At 40.3% G+C, this 17,457-nt stretch overlaps 1 protein-coding gene and 1 pseudogene across 3 annotated transcripts in view; both read left to right on the top strand.

Moving 5' to 3' along the window:
• The first annotated feature begins 3,364 nt into the window (after window positions 1-3,364).
• On the top strand, window positions 3,365-4,196 carry LOC103087192 (40S ribosomal protein SA pseudogene; annotated as a pseudogene).
• Window positions 4,197-5,597: 1,401 nt separating this feature from the next.
• DAP3 (death associated protein 3) overlaps window positions 5,598-17,457 on the top strand; it is a 17,865-nt gene continuing 6,005 nt past the window's right edge. Inside the window, exons 1-7 of one of the 3 annotated variants that reach the window (XM_007457928.1) lie at window positions 5,598-5,643; window positions 10,247-10,369; window positions 11,803-11,904; window positions 14,287-14,395; window positions 15,747-15,839; window positions 16,480-16,610; window positions 17,302-17,382. In XM_007457928.1, the coding sequence (XP_007457990.1) occupies window positions 5,602-5,643; window positions 10,247-10,369; window positions 11,803-11,904; window positions 14,287-14,395; window positions 15,747-15,839; window positions 16,480-16,610; window positions 17,302-17,382 (681 nt within the window). In that variant the 5' untranslated portion in view covers window positions 5,598-5,601. The remainder of the gene's footprint in view (window positions 5,644-10,246; window positions 10,370-11,802; window positions 11,905-14,286; window positions 14,396-15,746; window positions 15,840-16,479; window positions 16,611-17,301; window positions 17,383-17,457) is intronic. The other 2 variants (XM_007457930.1, XM_007457929.1) reach the window with 2 other exon arrangements.

The following is a 17,457-nucleotide window of genomic DNA, read 5'->3' as shown; positions in this document are numbered from 1 at the left end:
TGGGTTACCTTTCTAAGTTTGTTACAGGCTTTTTCTGACTTCCTTTTCAGTGTACACTTGGCCTATGTGACAGTACTTTTTTTTTTCTTTTTAAAGAAAGAGGGCTCTAACACTAGCCAGAAAGTTTTGTCAGAAGAGTGACAGAACTTTAAATACAATAGTGAGTAAATGTCCCTTACAAGTGTACCTGAAAACACTTCAAAGGGTTTAAAGACTAAGGAATTATTTGTCTCTGGGATTTGTTTTATCCACACTTTCTTTCTTTCTTTTTTAAGATTTATTTTTTATTTATTTATTTTTGGCTGCATTGGGTCTTAGTTGTGGCATGCGGGATCTTCGTTGCCGCGTGCAGGCTTCTCTCTCGTTGTGGCATGCAGGATCTTCGTTGCCGCGTGCGGGCTTCTCTCTAGTTGTGGCATGCAGGTTTTCTCTCTCTGGTTGTGGCGTGTGGGTTCCAGAGCATGTGGGCTCTGTAATTTGCGGCTCGCAAACTCTAGTTGAGGCACGCGGCATTAGTTGCCCCGCAGCACGTGGGATCTTAGTTCCCTGACCAGGGATCGGACCCACATCCCCTGCCTTGTAAGGCGGATTCTTTACCACTGGACCACCAGGGAAGTCCCTATCCACACTTTAAACAAAGAGTGACTGGGGTTGGAGGGAGGACTCTGCTTCCTTGAAATAGTAGAAATAGACAACAGGTAGAGTCTCAGAATGATGACAGTTGAACAATATTAGAGAAGTTTTTTTTTGTTTTGTTTTGTTTTGTTTTTGCAGTACGTGGGCCTCTCACTGTTGTGGCCTCTCCCATTGCAGAGCACAGGCTCAGCGGCCATGGCTCACGGGCCCAGCCACTCCGCAGCATGTGGGATCCTCCCAGACCGGGGCACGAACCCATGTCCCCTGCATCGGCAGGTGGACTCCCAACCACTGCGCCACCAGGGAAGCCCCATCAGTCAGTTTTAATAGGAAACCTGTCCTTTATCTGCCTTCCAGTTACAATGTGGTTAACTTGTACTCTGCAAATCGACATTCAAAGGATATGAAAAAACCAAAAGGAGAAATCATTACTCAATTTTTTCATAGTATTAGTGCTTTGAACCTTTTTCTTGCAGTGCCCTGATTTGTATATGTCTTGGAATGTAGAATGAGCAAATATTCCATTCTTCTGCTTTCATTTGGCCTGTCAATAGGATTTTTTTCTACTTACAGGTATTTTAAAGAACATGGAAAATGTGGTTTAGTCTGGATTGTCTGCTTTGAGATCAGACTTTTGAGATTCACCCCCCCTTTTTTCTTAAAGTATCTTCTGTTATTCTTATATAAGCCGTGTGTGTGTGTGTGTGTGTGTGTGTGTGTGTGTGTGTGTGTGTGTGTGTGATTTACCTTTAAAAGCAGTAGGAAAATATTGAAGGGTTTTAAGAGCCAGACTTCAGTGGAAAGGATGGATTGGAGAAGTTCAAGGATGGATGCTAGTAGACCCAATGTTGTAATATGGATACAAGATGACAGGATACAAGATGGAAAGCTGGTCACGTTTTCCTGACCAGCATTTCCCATAATCTCTAAAACATGGCCAGAGTAATGGCCTCAATGACCACAGGCATACCTGGAGGAAGAAGTAGTGACCTCAGGACCGTGTCACCCACTCTTTCTAGGACATTACCTCCCTCCAGAGCTGCAGCCCACAGCTGTCTCATAATAGTGGTTGTACCAGGGCACATTGAGAAGATCTAGGGAGCAGGGTTGGGTAGGCCAGATCCTGTTGGAGTGGCATTGGGGTCTTGAGTAGTTCGGAAGTTGGGAAACTTGAGGTTAGGTAGACGGCTTAGGGTTGGAAGTCAGCTGATACAGAGGGTTAGAATTTGTATGGGAGTTAGCTGGTCACGGATCGGGGAGGACAGTGTTAGAGGCAGGGAGTTGAGGTAATTGAAATAGGGGAGGATTGAGAAGAACTGGGGTTAAGAAAATTGAGCTGGTCAGAGATGGTGGCGTTGGGTACCAGGTGATGGTGGGTATAAGGTAGAGATCAATGCTGGGTAGTGTTGGGCACTGGGTGGTTGTGTCAGTGGTTGCCAAAACTACCTCCAGGTTCTGTGATTCCCTAGGATGACTCAGAGGTCAGCACATAGTCATACTTACAGCTATGATTTATTACAGCAAAAGGATACAGAGCAAAATCAGCACAGGGAAAAGGCACATTGGGCAAAATCTGGAGGAAACCAGGTATAAGTTTCCAAGAGTCCTTTCCCAGTAGGATCACATTAGACACACTTGATTCCTTCAGCAAAAAAATGTGACAACACGTGAAATGTTGCCACCCAGGGAAACTATCAACAGAGTCTCAGTGCCCACAGTTTCTACTGGGGCTGGTCATATAGTCATTATCAGCCTCGCATGTAGTAAGTTTCCAGACTCCCAGAAGGAAAGCAGGTGTTTAATGTAAACCATGTTGTTTGTATAAATAGTTGAGGCACAGTGACCCACTCTTACCAGTTCTGGGAATGGTGGGAACTCTCCTGAAATCCAAGTTCCCAGACAACAGCTAAAGGGCAACCTTGCAACCAGGCCTTTCTAAGGACAGCAGTCTTAGACTTGCTCTGTTAGCTCTTCTCTGCACAGTTGGATTAGGCAGCAGGTGGTGGTGGTGGGCGTTGGACAGTGGTGGACAGCAGTAGAGGCAGTGTAAGGCAGAACAAAGGAGAACCGTTGAAGAACAGGGAACAGAGGGGACCTCAACCCTGCCTGTGGCCTAGTAGAATTCATTCTCACGCCTGGGCACATGCTCACAGTCACCACCTTACTGCACAGCAGCAGCCCTTCCACTAGCAGCCAGGAGAATGTTATTAATAGTATTTTGCAACAAGGGAAGTTACAAGGGTTCCAAGGCCAAGTAAATTGGATTAAAATGAAGTCTCTTAACTATAGTTTTCCCCAAAGCTTTTCCCCTTTAAATGTGTGAATATGTGCATATATTATAATTATTCAAGAAGTGAATAACTATATAGCATTTTCAAATTTCTTTGGCCAGAGAACATTGGTGCATTTTATGGCTAGTTAGTATTCACCAAACTCATTTTGGGAACTGCTGCTCTAGAACTTTTGGTTTTCAAACACAGCAAAGGAGCCCTGCAATCCCACATGTAAATGTGAGGCAGGCCAGTAGAGACCATGCCAGTCTTGTTCACCACTGTGTAGTCTGTATAGTGTGGGCACGTGAAAACACAAAACACATTTCTGAATGACTGAATTAAGGAATGCTTTGCATCTTTATTAAAAAGTAAACTTGCCTTTTCTGCGCTACCCAGACAGGGGTCCATACGGCGTTGTTCTGGATTCCCTTGTAACTTAAAGGGAAACTTTCACAATGTCCGGAGCCCTTGATGTCCTGCAAATGAAGGATAAGGATGCCCTCAAATTTCTTGCAGCTGGAACCCACTTAGGTGGCACCAACCTTGACTTCCAAATGGAACAGTACATCTACAAAAGGAACAGTGATGGCATCTACATCATAAATCTGAAGAGAACCTGAGAGAAGCTTCTCTTGGCAGCTGGTGCCATTGTTGCCATTGAAAACCCAGGTGATGTCAGTGTCATATCCTCCAGCAAGCTGTGCTGAAGTTTGCTGCTGCCACTGGAGCTACTCCTGTTGCTGGCCACTTCACTCCTGGAGGCTTCACTAACCAGATCCAGGCAGCCTTCCGGGAGCTGAGGCTTCTGGTGGTTACTGATCCCAGGGCTGACCAGTCTCTCACAGAGGCCTTTTACATTAACTTGCCCACCATTACTCTGTGTAACACAGACTCTCCTCTGCGTTATGTGGACATTGCCATCCCATGCAACAAGGGAGCTCACTCAGAGAGTCTGATGTGAAGTTCTGCGCATGCGTGGCACCATCTCCCGTGAACACCCATGGGAGGTCATGCCTGATCTCTACTTCTACAGAGTTGCTGAAGAGATTGAAAAGGAAGAGCAGGTGGCAGCTGAGAAGACTGTGACCAAGGAGGAATTTCAGGGTGAATGGGCTGCTCCAGCTCCTGAGTTCACTGCTGCTCAACCTGAGGTGGCAGACTGGTCCAAAGGTGTGCAGATGCTCCCTGTTCCCTGCTGAAGACCGGAGTGCTCAGCATGCCACTGAAGACTGGTTTGCAGCTCCCACTGCTCAGGCCACTGAATGAGTAGGAATAGCCACTGAGTAGTCTTAAGCTGTTCTTCCACAAACTCTTAAAATGGAAAGAGGTTGATGGGAAAATAAGCAGTTTCTAAAAGAGAAATAGTAAGCTTGAAAACTAAAAGGAGATAGAATTCAGAGGAGTTTGTGTCATCTCTTAACCATACTATAAGCTCTGTTGGGTCAGGGACTGAACAGCTTTGTTCACCATCTTATTCACAGGTCCTGGCACATAATAGGTGCTCAGTAACTGTTGAATAAATGGGTGCGACTCTGTTGTTGTTACTGTTGAATAAACAGGTGTAACACTGTTGTTGCTGCTGCTTTAAAGATTTTGGATGTAAGGAGAAAATTATTAGCCAAAATGAAGTAGGTGATTACCTGGAGATTTGATTTAGTTATGCTGTCTACTAGTGAATATTGAGAGTTGCATTTAAGTATTTTAAACATTTTTTAGCTCCCACATGATTAGGGTTTTTTAGTTAAATACTTCCAACATACAAATGAATAAATATAACACACATGGTATAAAAATAATAAAGCAAATACTCATATCTATTATCCATCATTTGAAATAGATCATTACAGTTCCTTTGTGTGCCCTGCCCCAATCTTGTCCCTTTACCTCTTCCCTAAGGGTAAGCATTATTCTAAATGTGTGCTTATCATTCTCTTGCCTTTCTCTTTCAGTTTTATTACATATATCTGTATTCTCCAGATAATTAGGATTTAAGTTTTTGAGTTTCATATAAATTATATCATTCTGTATATTACAGTTTTCACTCAGTATTAGTTTTTGAGATCCATCTATGTCTTACATGTAACTGCAGTTTATTCTTTTTATTTTTGTATGGTATTCCATTGCGTGACCATATCTCCGTTTATCCCCTCTTCTATCAATGGACATTTGGGCTTTTTACAGTTTCTGATAATTCATATTCTACTACTATGAACATTGTGATACATATTTTCCAGTGTACATGTATATGTGTTTGTCTAAAATAAATACGAAGGAGTAGAATACCTGGGCCATAGACATGTACATTTTCAACTTTACAGATAATGTCAAATTCGTTTTCCAAGATATTTGTATTTATAATTCCATTGACAGTATAGGAAACTTCCCAGTGCTTCACAGCCTCTTTAACATTTGCTGTTGTCTTTTTCATTTTTCTCAATATGATGGTTGTGGATGGTATCTCATTGTGGTGGTTTTAATTTACATTTCCCTGATTTGTCATAAGGGTCGAACTCTTTCCATGGGTTTACTAGCCACTTGTATTCCCTTTTCTGTGAAATATCTGTTCGTGTCTTCTGCTCATTTTTTAAATCAATTTAAAGGCATTATTTATTCTAGATACTAATCCATTGTGCAAATATCTTTTCCCAGTTGTGGCTTACCTTTTCACTTTTTTTTTAAAAGTGCAGGGATAATGCTGAAAGGAATGACAAGGCTTATCTCCAGGGTCCATAAGGTGAGTGAGTCCCGACTGACTTTGTGCTTTGTGTAAACTGTCTTTAGGTGGATTTCTTTTCTGGATTGATTGCATCCAGAATAAAATGCTCTGGAGAACTTCAGCTGACTAGTTTTGCTCAAAAGAACAGTCACAATTCCATTTCTCTGCCCATACACTTCACTCCCAACTGCCCTAAAAATCCAATAACAGGTCTTAGTAGAATAGTTGCGCTTGGGAATTTACCCTATCATAGGAGAACTAACTTTTTTTTAAAGGAGATAAATAAGCTTAAGTGCAGCTGGGTCAATGATTATCATTATTCTCCATTTGTGTCAATGATTATCATCCCTACATGAAGTATTTTAAAAAAAATAAGTTGCGGATTTCTTTTTTTTTTTTTTTTTTTTTTGGCGGTACGCGGGCCTCTCACTGTTGTGGCCTCTCCCATTGCGGAGCACAGGCTCTGGACACGCAGGCTCAGCAGCCATGGCTCAGGGGCCCACCTGCTCCGCGGCATGTGGGATCTTCCTGGACTGGGGCACGAACCCGTGTCCCCTGCATCGGCAGGTGGACTCTCAACCACTGCGCCACCAGGGAAGCCCTAAGTTGCCGATTTCTGATAGTTGATAGTTGATTAAAATAATAAAATCATATGTAAGAAAGACTATTCTGTTGCTTTACTTCATTCTCTCATTTATTTAGCAAACAGTTTTTCAGCACCTTCCTTATGGCAGATACTCAGGATTCTAAGATGACTCATTTCACTAATAATGGTTACTATTTGGGTTTTTTGTTGTTGTTTTTTAAATTAATTTATTTATTTTTGTCTGCGTTGGGCCTTCACTGCTGTGCACGGACTTTCTCTAGTTGCGGCGAGCAGGCGCTACTCGTCCTTGGAGTGCGTGGGCTTGTTGCAGAGCACGGGCTCTAGGCATGCGGGCTTCAGTAGTTGTGGCACACGGGCTCAGTACTTGTGGCTCACGGGCTCTAGAGCATGGGCTTAGTAGTTGTGGCGCACAGGTTTAGTTGCTCTGCAGCATGTGGGATCTTCCTGGAGCAGGGCTCGAACCCATGCCGGGTTCTGTGCCACTGTGCCACCAGGGAAGTCCCAATGTTTACTATTTGTTGGGCATTGATTATGTGTCAGGCACTGTGCTAAGTGCTTTATTTCTCTTAATCTTCATGATCAACCACTGAGGTAGATAATATTTTTGTTTCACAGATGCAGAAATTTAGGATTAGAAAGGCTAAGTAACTTGCCTGAGGTAACACGCTGTGAAGTTGTCTAACCCAGACTAGATACCAGGTCTGTCTGACTTCATAGCCTGTGGCCTTAACCACTGTGCTGTATTGCATTTTACGGTCCATGTTTTCTTCAGGACCTCGAAGTCCAGTAGTGGGATCATGAATAAATGATTGTCATAGCATGGTGAAGCACCTAACCTGGATTAGTAGGGTCCAGAGGAGATCCTACCAGAGTTATGTCCTAAAGGATGAGAACTGAGCTGGAAGGGCCTAGTCACTTCCATCTGATCATTTAATTACAGATTAGATTTCCTTAAAAAGGAGCCCTTCCTCTTACAGGATTCACCTTTTTTCCAGGGATTCATGACAAACCTATGTACATAAAATAACCCATTTTTATAAAACAATATGAAAAAGCAAAGATCAACAAAGGGATGGATTCTGGACCCAACTTATTATATTAAAAGGCTACAATTTCTTCTTCCTTTATAGCAGACAAGAAAGACCCGAGTCCAAAGTACAGAGGAATGTCAGTGAGAAGATTTTATGCTTTTTGTAGATTAGTTTAGAGTTACCTTCTTTATTGGCTCGTGAATGCCCTTCTTTCAAGAACTGCATGATTTTCATTCTGGAACAGTGCAGAGGCAGTTGTACATATGGTTGTTTTCCCTGGAGACAAGAGACTAGCTGGGTGATGCCATATATTACACGAAGAAGTAAGGAATCCATTTTGCTAGCTTTTAATTTGCTGCAAAAAACATTTAACTAAAAAGTCAAAGGTTTCTTGTAGAAATAGCACCACCCTGTGGTCCTTGAATATCTTTAATTTTCCACTTGACTACTACTTTATTTAGAGACATGATGCTTTCTCTCCAGTAGAATTGAGAACATTGTAGGGTGTATTGTTCAGATCCTATGGAGGTAACAGGCCTTGAATTCTCATTGGCTTAACTCAACACATGATATTGTTTGTGTTGTGTGTATATGTTTTGTTTTGCTCTTGATTTTGCTATATTTCCAAAATGGTTTACAGGGAGGGAATTCCTTTTCGGTCCAGTGGTTAAGAATCTGCACTTCCACTGCAGGAGGCATGGGTTCAATCCCTGGTTGGGGAACTAAGATCTCACGTGCTGTGCAGTGCTGCCAAAAAAAATGGTTTACAGGCAAATATGGGAGGGGATAGACATAGGGATGCAGTTTTGTCATCTTGGGATGCCATCTCAGCATGTAGGTTTTAAGGTTGCCACAGCAGGAGAAAAAAGAGAATTTATACCCACTCTTAACTGGCTCTGACTAGAATTGACCCAAGTTATTTCTGTTGATAGCTCATTAGCCAGAACTAATCATGTGACCCCAATCTTTCTGCAAGGGAGGCTGGGAAATATAGAGTACATGTGATAAACATTGCTGTCTCTGCATTCGCAGACAATGTTGGAGCAACTGTATTACTTTACCCTATTACTTTACATTAAATATGCAAATTCTGGTTCAGAGGTTTATATGTGCAGTTCACTGAGTTGCAGTGTAGTGCAGTTTACTCTCACTTAGCTAGATGCTTTACAAACTCCCCCATCTCATATTGTCTCTAAGAAAGAGTTTTTTATTCCAGGGCACAAGTATGAAGTATTTGTGGTGCATTGGGTACTTGGAGAAGGAGATACAAAAATGAATAAAACCTGATCCCTTCTCTTTCCTTTCTCTTTCAAATGTGTGTGGCCTAAAATGGGAGACAAACTTTGTGTGTAAGATAACATGATGCAATAAAAAGGATAAAGATTTTGGAGTCCCACAAACTTGGGTTTGAATTCTGATTTCATCACCTACCAACTCTGTGACTTTAGACAAAGTTATTTAACTTCCCTGAACTTTGATTTCCCTCATAATAAAACAGCGTAATATTCTACCTATCTTCTAGGATTCTTGGCTCAAAAATAATGTGTATAACACTCTGTTGCCTAGCATTTTATAGGTACTCAGTTAACAAAAGCCATGCATGTAGTTCAAGGCAGAGTAAAAATGCATGCAATACAAAGAAAGTGCTATCTATAGAGAGGGAAAGATAATTGCTTTTGCCTGGAGGTGTCTGGCAAATCCTCACAGAGGATATGACATTTGAGGTGAGTCTTAAATGATGAGTAAGATTTAAATAGGGAGAGAGGGAAGCTGAAATAGAATGAGCAGAAATATAAAGGCATGAAAGTGAATAACATGTTTTAGCATGGTTGGCTGGCTGGAGTATAGAGTTTATAAAGGAGTAGGACTAGAAAAGTAGGTTGAACTTATAGCAGTGGCCTTAATTATCATGCTAAGGACTTTGAGACTTCATTTGACATTAATAGGGAACCATCCAGACTTTTTGATTAGCTGAAGGTTAAACCTATTTGGGAGGACAAATCTTCTGGACTGTGAAAGATGAAGAGTCAGAGATTTAAAGATACCAGTTAAAAAGTTGTCAGGGAGTCAAAGGTCTTGTTAAATGGTTATAAATGTTATGAGAGTCAAGTGGAAAATAATATACATTTTCTGCACTCATGAAGCTGCTTGGTGAGACTAAATATAAATACAGGCAGCTTTCATACTATCTATTGACCTAGCGAGCAGCTCCCTTTCTACAGCCATCTCTCACAACCCTGTTTTCCTCATTCTACTGGATTCATACTCTAATCTTTCTCTTGTAACTGGCATCTTTTCACTTATACACAAGGCCTGTTATCCTTAAACTCAGCTTGGAAGTTCTCCAGTTAGCATTTTCTCAGATTTATCTCCTGAAATCTCATCCTCTTCCCCAAACCTTTCCCAGTTCTGAGGTTTCCATGTGCAGTTCACTGAGTTGCCTGTAGAGCAGTTTATTTTCACTTAGCTGGATGCTTTACTCACTCCCTCATTACACGTCCTTAATGAAAGATTCTTTATTTCAGGACACAGCTAGCAAGAAAATTGTTGCAAGGAGTGTAATTATACCTATCAAATAGGAACATTGCACTAATCCCCTAATAACTGAGGTGACTAGGATTACTAGACAGCTGGGAATTGTACAATACTGGCCACCATTCATCACTGTAGGCAAGAGCATTAAATGAAGTTTCCTGAGTTAGGTTGTTAATGGCTGAGCTATGCTCCTGAACAATCTCTAATGGAATTGTTTCCATATGGGACAGAGCCCAGACATAGCAACACAAGCTGGAACAGATTCAGAGTATGAATAATGTGATTGGACTTAGAGAATTATAAATAATAACAAGGATCTGTTTTACATAAAACTAAAATGCATGATAGTGATATTTTTCCCTGTGGCAGATATGGCTTAAAACCTCAGTGTTGTAGCAAGCGTAAAAAGCCTATTAATTGTAAAACACTAAAATGGTTTCTTTTATAGTTGGACCCTGGATGTTTTTTGCGCATAGGGACTCAGGCACCCCAATGCCTTGCTGCTCACCTGGATAACCAGGTTGCAACTGAGAGTCCCAGAGCTATTTCCCGCACCAGTGAGAATGATCCGGTGAGTTGCTAATGTGTATATGGGTTTTTTTCAGGGCTTACAATTTGTATTGCCATCATTTTACTCATAAGAAAAACTGAAACTGAAAGAAGCTAAGCAGATTTTTACATGTAGTCAGACAGTACCTGAGACAGCATTCTGGAACCCTGATCTTCCCCATCCCTATCTGATACTATGGTAACATAGCTCAGACAGGTCAGTCCATATCTGTTTTGGTTTAATTCCTACCATTGAACTCACTTTGTGCCAAGGGTTTTGTTGGGTATAGAGTAGGTACCTAGTAAATACTTAACTATTCAATTCCTTAGAAGTTAAATTTAGTAGTTATTATTGATCTTACTGTATGATGGGTTGGCAAACTTTTCCTATAGGAATCATATAGTAAATATTTTAGGCATATGAGCCAAAGTGATCTCTGTCACAACTACTTAGCTCTGCCATAAACAAATGGGCCTGGCTGTGTTCCAGTAAAACTTTATTTATAAAAATGGGTAGCCAGCCATAGTTTACCAACCCTGGTATGGAGAATCCTAACAAAATCAACTTACTTGCCTAGGACCACATAGTTTTCCTAATAACCAATCTGGAACTATCTTCCACCTTTCTAAGTGGATTTCCTAGTGTCTGGAGAGGGAACTAACTTGATTTGTTGAGAAGAGCAGTATTTAAAGTGAAGTTTATCAGCAGAAACCAGGATTCCAGCAGTATCCAGTGTTGCATTTTCTATTTCAGGTCCCATTAGGCTAAATGCTGATTTCTCCTTCCTCAGTATTATTGTTGCCTCTTATAAATGAAATTAGTTGTATGGTCTGTGCTTAAATGTGAAGGGAACCAATAGCTTTTCTCTCCCTTTTTGTCCCTACCCCTGCCCTCTGAGTTGCCCCAACTTAACATATGCTGTGCTTGTGGAAGGGAAAAAAATAACTCATTACCCAAAACACCATCTCAGCAGGGTGTGTTTTATTTATGTCTCTAGCGTTCATCTACTTTCACAAGCACAAAATGAAATAGAATAAGTGAATGAAGTCATTGAATTGCCTTTCAGCTTTTCCCTGTAATTGTAGTCCCTTTATCTGCCAGTTCCTCAGAGGTTTCTATGGCAACAGTGGCATGCAGATGATCTTGTCACGTGACTGGATCATCTCTATGCACAGCACAGAAGAATCCAGATGGCAAGATTTGTCTCTCCTCCTTCCACATCTAGGGTTTATGTTGCCGAGCAACTGGCTTCATCATTCAGGCCAACATCAGCTTTATATATACACTGTGGATTTGGGGACAACAGCGAGCATTTTTTGTCTAAGAAATGAAAGAATATCTTTTCCAGCTCTGAGAGAGAAGTGTTTCCTCACTATAGTCTAGAAGGCCCTTGACACTTTTTCAAAGTCTTTGTCACTCTATCCATTATACCTGTTTGCATTTTTACTTCCTAGGCCAAGCATGGGGAGCAGCATGAGGGTCAGCACTACAACATATCCTTCCAAGATCTGAAGACTGTATTCTCCCATGGCCTGCCTCCTCGCTTTGTAATGCAGGTGCTCAAAACAGGGGAGGGAATTGGAGGGAGCTTATAACACAAGCTGTTGATAGCAGAGGGGTGGAATTAAATGAGTAGAAAACTATAAAAGATTTAATTTGAATCTTAAAAACAAATCAGATAAATTGAGCTATTGATTATCTTTTGTGAATAGTGCTGTTGTTATAATTACTTTAAGCAAATGCTTATCTGCAGTTAACCTCTTTAAATCCTTTTTGGAGCCAGGCAAAATATTCTTAAGTAAATAAATAATATTCTACTCTTTTCCTTGTGTTACCCAACAGATTTCTAGAAACTTTAGACTTCAAATAATTGTTAAAAATGAATTTAATATTTGCCTTAGCAAAATATCATGAAAACAGTTTATATGTGTAGAAAAACAAAAACATAATATATTTATGAGCCAAATAGAAATATTTGGATTAGATGCATCATTCATTGTTCTTCTTCAGTCTCATGGGTTTTCAGAAAATGTAGTTTTGTGGTCATAAATTCAACCCAAAGAATGTAATCTTGGATTGCTTTATAGCCATTGAAAGAATTCATAGTTAACTGCAAGCAGAGTTTGTTGGCAAAATTTGTTTTTTTTTTAACACTTTTAATAAACATTTATTTATTTGTTTGTTTGTTTATTTGACTGTGCCAGGTCTTAGTTGCGTCATGCAGACTCTTAGTTGTGGCATACATGCAGGATCTAGTTCCCCGACCAGGGATCGAACCCAGGCCCCCTGCATTGGGAGCATGGAGTCTTACCCACTAGACCACCAGGGAGGTCCCTGGGAAAATTGGTTCTTCTGGATAATTCCTGCTCAATTAGTTTCAGCCTCAGAAATTATTCCTTCTTCTTGAAATATCAAACTTGACTGTGCAGGTGATTTTTAGCTTAGAAACCAGAGGATGTCATTTCTTCAATGTGTTTTATTTCAAGAAGTTAGATGAGACACCAGTAAAGGGGCTAATTCTAGGCCATAGACAACTTGTCATCAAAAATTTTGTTAAGTTTGGAAATAGGACACGATCAGAAGAAATCATCTTTAAACTGTCCCAAGACATTCATAGTACAATCTCTAACATAGTTCTGAGGGCCTAACTTTAACTATTGCAGGTTGCTTTCAGAATTACTTTGTGCTTTGGAAGGAATTACTCATACATTCTTTCCATAACTTCCATTTATGTAAAGACCAACTCCCTCACCATTGTTTGTGTATTTTAGTACTGTCATATTGCCTAATACGGCATTTCTGTTTTAATATCTGTATCATGTTTTTGAAGGTTTCACTTTCCATTAAGTTTGAACTTACCTGTCAAAGTCCTTCTCCAATTCAATTGTTTGGTTAGGATTTCTTTAAAAAATACCACCACTATCTTAATCCCTATCTGATATACTTGTGAATAGTATTTGTTAGGTATTTATTCTTATCAGTAGACATTATTAAATACTTTATTTGCAAATAATTTTCACACATATCACTGCTTCCCAAATTTTTCCACCAAATTATTCCTGGTGGCAAAAAGGGAATGAATTTTGTGTGTCAGTTCTCTGGTGTATCTGTATACTGGTGGTGTCAGGTATGGCCTCATAGCTGTGGGGCAGTTGGTCACACCTGCTCCTGAGCTGGTATGTATATAAGTTCTAGAGAAAAGTCTAGGTGGTTACAGTAATAAGAATTAGCTAAAGGGACTTCCCTGGTGGTCCAGTGGTTAAGAACCTGCCTTCCAATGCAGGGAACACGGGGAACTAAGATCCCACATGCCATGGGGCAACTAAGCCCACGTGTCACAACTACTGAGCCTCTGCCCCACAACTAGAGAGCCCACGTGCCACAACTACAGAGCCCAAGCACTCTGGAGCCCATGAGCCACAACTAGAGAGAAGCCCGCATGCCGCAACGAAAGATCCTGCATGCCGCAACTAAGACTTGATGCAACCAAAAATAAATAAATTAATTAAATTAAATTTAAAAGAAGAATTAGCTAAAAATAAATTTAAAAGAATTAACATTTATTTGATGCTTACCATGTGTCAGATGCTTTGTTAAGCATTTTACATGCTTTTAATATTTATATCAACCTTAAGCAGTTTACATAGTTATGTCTGGTTTATTTGTAAATTTCAATTAACTGATGTAATATCTGTGCTTCATTTACAGAAATAATCAAAAGCTGAATGTTATACACTTGGTGCGGGATAATGTGTTTCAATTTTTAGCTAAATTACATGGCTAAATTTTCAAATTCAATACCAACCTCTCCTAACTGAATAAATGAAAAATAGGCAATTTGATGCTACAGTTGCTATGTTGGACTCAGTGTATATTACCAAGAACTGGCCAGAAGTTCCACACCCCACCCTCTCCTCCCTCTTTCCCTGTTTTGTTAGGTGAAGACATTCAATGAAGCTTGCCTGATGGTAAGGAGACCAGCCCTAGAGCTTCTGCATTACCTGAAAAACACCAATTTTGCTCATCCAGCTGTACGATATGTTTTCTGTATCCTTTCCTGCTTGCCTGGGCTATCTGAGCCAATGTTTTCCTTCCTCAAATGTGGGAAAAGAAGAAATGCTTTATTTGTTGACAGTTGAAGTGTCCCTTTTGGTGGTTTTCTTTTTTTTTTAATTAAGAAAATACCTTTATTTTTAGCCAGAAGGGGTTAGGTCAGCATTGACACTCCTGTAGTAAGAGTGCATGAAAATTCTAATATTTTGAAAATTGACTAAATTTATTTTCCTCAGGAACTTGTTTCTTTTACTCCTTGCTCTAATTGGAGATTTTTGCAGTCCTAAATTTAAAAGACATAAGTAATCTATTTTAGTGGTACTGTCAAAACAGCTTTTTTTAAAAGAATTAGGTATGAACATATTAAATAGCATATTAACATACTCCAACTTTTGGTGGCTCATCTCTAAAATGACCCAATTCTTCATCTCATGTTGTGTTTCTCCTGTTTTAGTTTATCACTTAAGATGCTTAATTTGCAGTTGAGTAAGAAGAAAGTCCAACTCAAAATGGCTTTAGGTAATAAATGATTTTTGCCTAAGGAACAGGAACATCAGGTTTAGGCTCAGGTTTGGTTATTTCAGCAGTTCACTGAGGTCATCAAGAACTCAGATTCCGGGACTTCCCTGGTGGTCCTGTGGGTAAGACTCCACTCTCCCAGTGAGGGGGGCCTAGGCTCGATCCCCGGTCGGGGAACCAGACCCCACAGGCATGCCAAAACTAAAGACCCTGCGCGCTGCAACCAGGACCGGGTGCAGCCAAAACAAACAAATGAATATTCTTTTAAAAAAGAGAGAACTCAGATTCCTTTAATCTTTCTGCTGTCATCCTCACCATATTAGGTTTTGTCTCCAGGTTGATTTCTTCATGTTGACAGAATGGTTGCAGCAACTCCAAACATCTCATCTTCACAGAGCCATGTCCAAAGGCCAGAAAAGTAAACATTCCTTTCTTGCATTCTTTTTTTTTAAAACAAAGAAAAATTTCCCAGAAGCTTCCATCAGACATCCCTCATTTCATATTGCCCAGAATTACGTCACACATCCATTCCTAAATCAATTCCTGGTGAGAAAAATGAAACTACTATTCCTTTCTCTTTTTTTATAAATTTATTATTTTTAAAAATATTTATTTATTTATTTATTTGGCTGTGCCAGGTCCTAGCTGCAGCACACGCGATCTTTTTTGCAGCATGCAAGATCTTCAGTTCTGGCATGCGGGATCTTTTAGTTGCGGCATGCAGGATCTAGTTCCCTGACCAGGGATGGAACCCGGGCCCCCACATTGGGAGCGTGGAGTCCCAACCACTGGAAGTTGGTGTTTTCTTTAACAGCAAGTGCTTTAGATGGCGAGAAGGGAACAGGAAAAACCCTCAGTCTTTGCCATAGTATTCATTTCTGTGCAAAACAGGATTGGCTGATACTGCATATTCCAGATGGTAAGAACTTCCCTCACTATGTTGGGGTTAGTTATTCTGTTACTGTGGTAACATTGTGGCTTCAATTTTCTGACAGGGCTCTGACAACTAAGGGAGAGGTCTTTGCTCCAGGAACAGGCTGGTCTGAGTTAGCTTTGGAACCTTTTGATAATTAGAATGAAGTATTTTTTGGCGCAGCAATCCTCACTTTGATAGCTAATGCCCAAGAGCATAAACTCCCACCTTAGTGTTCACCACAAGCTTTATTGCCATCAGCCAACAACTTTGAGTACCCATAGACCCTTTGACATGGTACTGTTTGTCAGCATTCTAGGTTGTCAGCATGGATCTTAAAAACTTAAACTCTCATACTTCTCTTATGTCCCTCCTTGTTTTGTTCAGTGTTGTTTGCATCCACATTTTCTGTCTTTAAAAACTGCCAGGAAGCTGAGGTGACCTTTAATCCATTTATTTGTGTATTGTTTGTAATGATAATATTTAAGATGGACCAGACCAAAAAGTAAACCTCTGAAGCAAGAAGGCTTTAAGAAATACATATGGGAAACTAAAGTCATCTCCCATAACTTAAAGAAGCATAGAGTATTTTGAGTTGAATACAGTCAGTTCCTGCCTAATTTGTTTTCTTTTGCCTTTTGATTAGCTCATCTTTGGGTGAAAAACTGCCGGGATCTTCTGCAGTCCACGTACAACAAACAGCGCTTTGATCAACCTTTAGAGGCTTCAACCTGGCTGAAGAATTTCAAAACTGCAAATGAGCATTTCTTGAGTCAGGTGACTAGACTCCCAGAAGTTTGGTGCTGGACAATCTTTTAAGATTTTTATCTTCTTTGTGCCCTGAGTACCAGTAGACTATGGAGAACTAATATTGTAGTTGGGATAACTAATACCATTTTGTATTTCTTTCATACATTTTATTCACAGTGAGTTCACACGCTGAAACTCATTTATCCATGTAAAATAAAGAGGCAGCAGTAAGCTGGTCGCATCTGGTGGGTAGCAAAGTGAAGTCCAGATTGCTTCATTGACTTTTCCAAGGTGACAGCCTAAAATCCTCTAACACACATTTCAACTACATAATTTTCTCCAGATTAGATCTCTTAGGTACCAGAAACATATTTGTAAAATTATTCTCTAGTGATGCCTGGATACAGTCTCTAGGCCAGGGATTTTCAACTCTGCATATAAGTCAGAATCACCTAGGAGCTTGTTAAAAATGCGGGTGCCAAGGCTTCATCCTGGGCCTTTTTAGTCAGAATCCCTTACTTTTTTGTGTGTGTTTTTTTAAGCTCCAGGCAGAAATGGGCTAGAAAGCATTCACTTCCCTGCTGAGCTCTCTTACAAGGCTTGAAAAATAGATGAGAATAGACTCCTAATAACCTTAGCCTCCTACCCTACCTTCTTAGCTAGGGATGGGTTCCTCCTTAGGCTAAGTGGCCTTTTTTGGTCTTTGTTTTATTTTTAGATAAAAGTTCAAGAGAAGTATGTCTGGAATAAGCGAGAAAGCACTGAGAAAGGCAGTCCTCTGGGAGAAGTAGTTGAACAGGTATAAAACAAGACACTAAACGTGTACTATGCCTAACCAGAGACAGCCTCTTGTAGGACTGCAAGCCACTGTCTC

Source organism: Lipotes vexillifer, unplaced genomic scaffold, assembly GCF_000442215.2.
Source record: "Lipotes vexillifer unplaced genomic scaffold, Lipotes_vexillifer_v1.1 scaffold238, whole genome shotgun sequence".
NCBI lineage: Eukaryota > Metazoa > Chordata > Mammalia > Artiodactyla > Lipotidae > Lipotes > Lipotes vexillifer.
The sequence above is the reverse complement of the archived record's forward strand: the minus strand, read 5'-3'. Positions and strand labels throughout refer to the sequence as shown.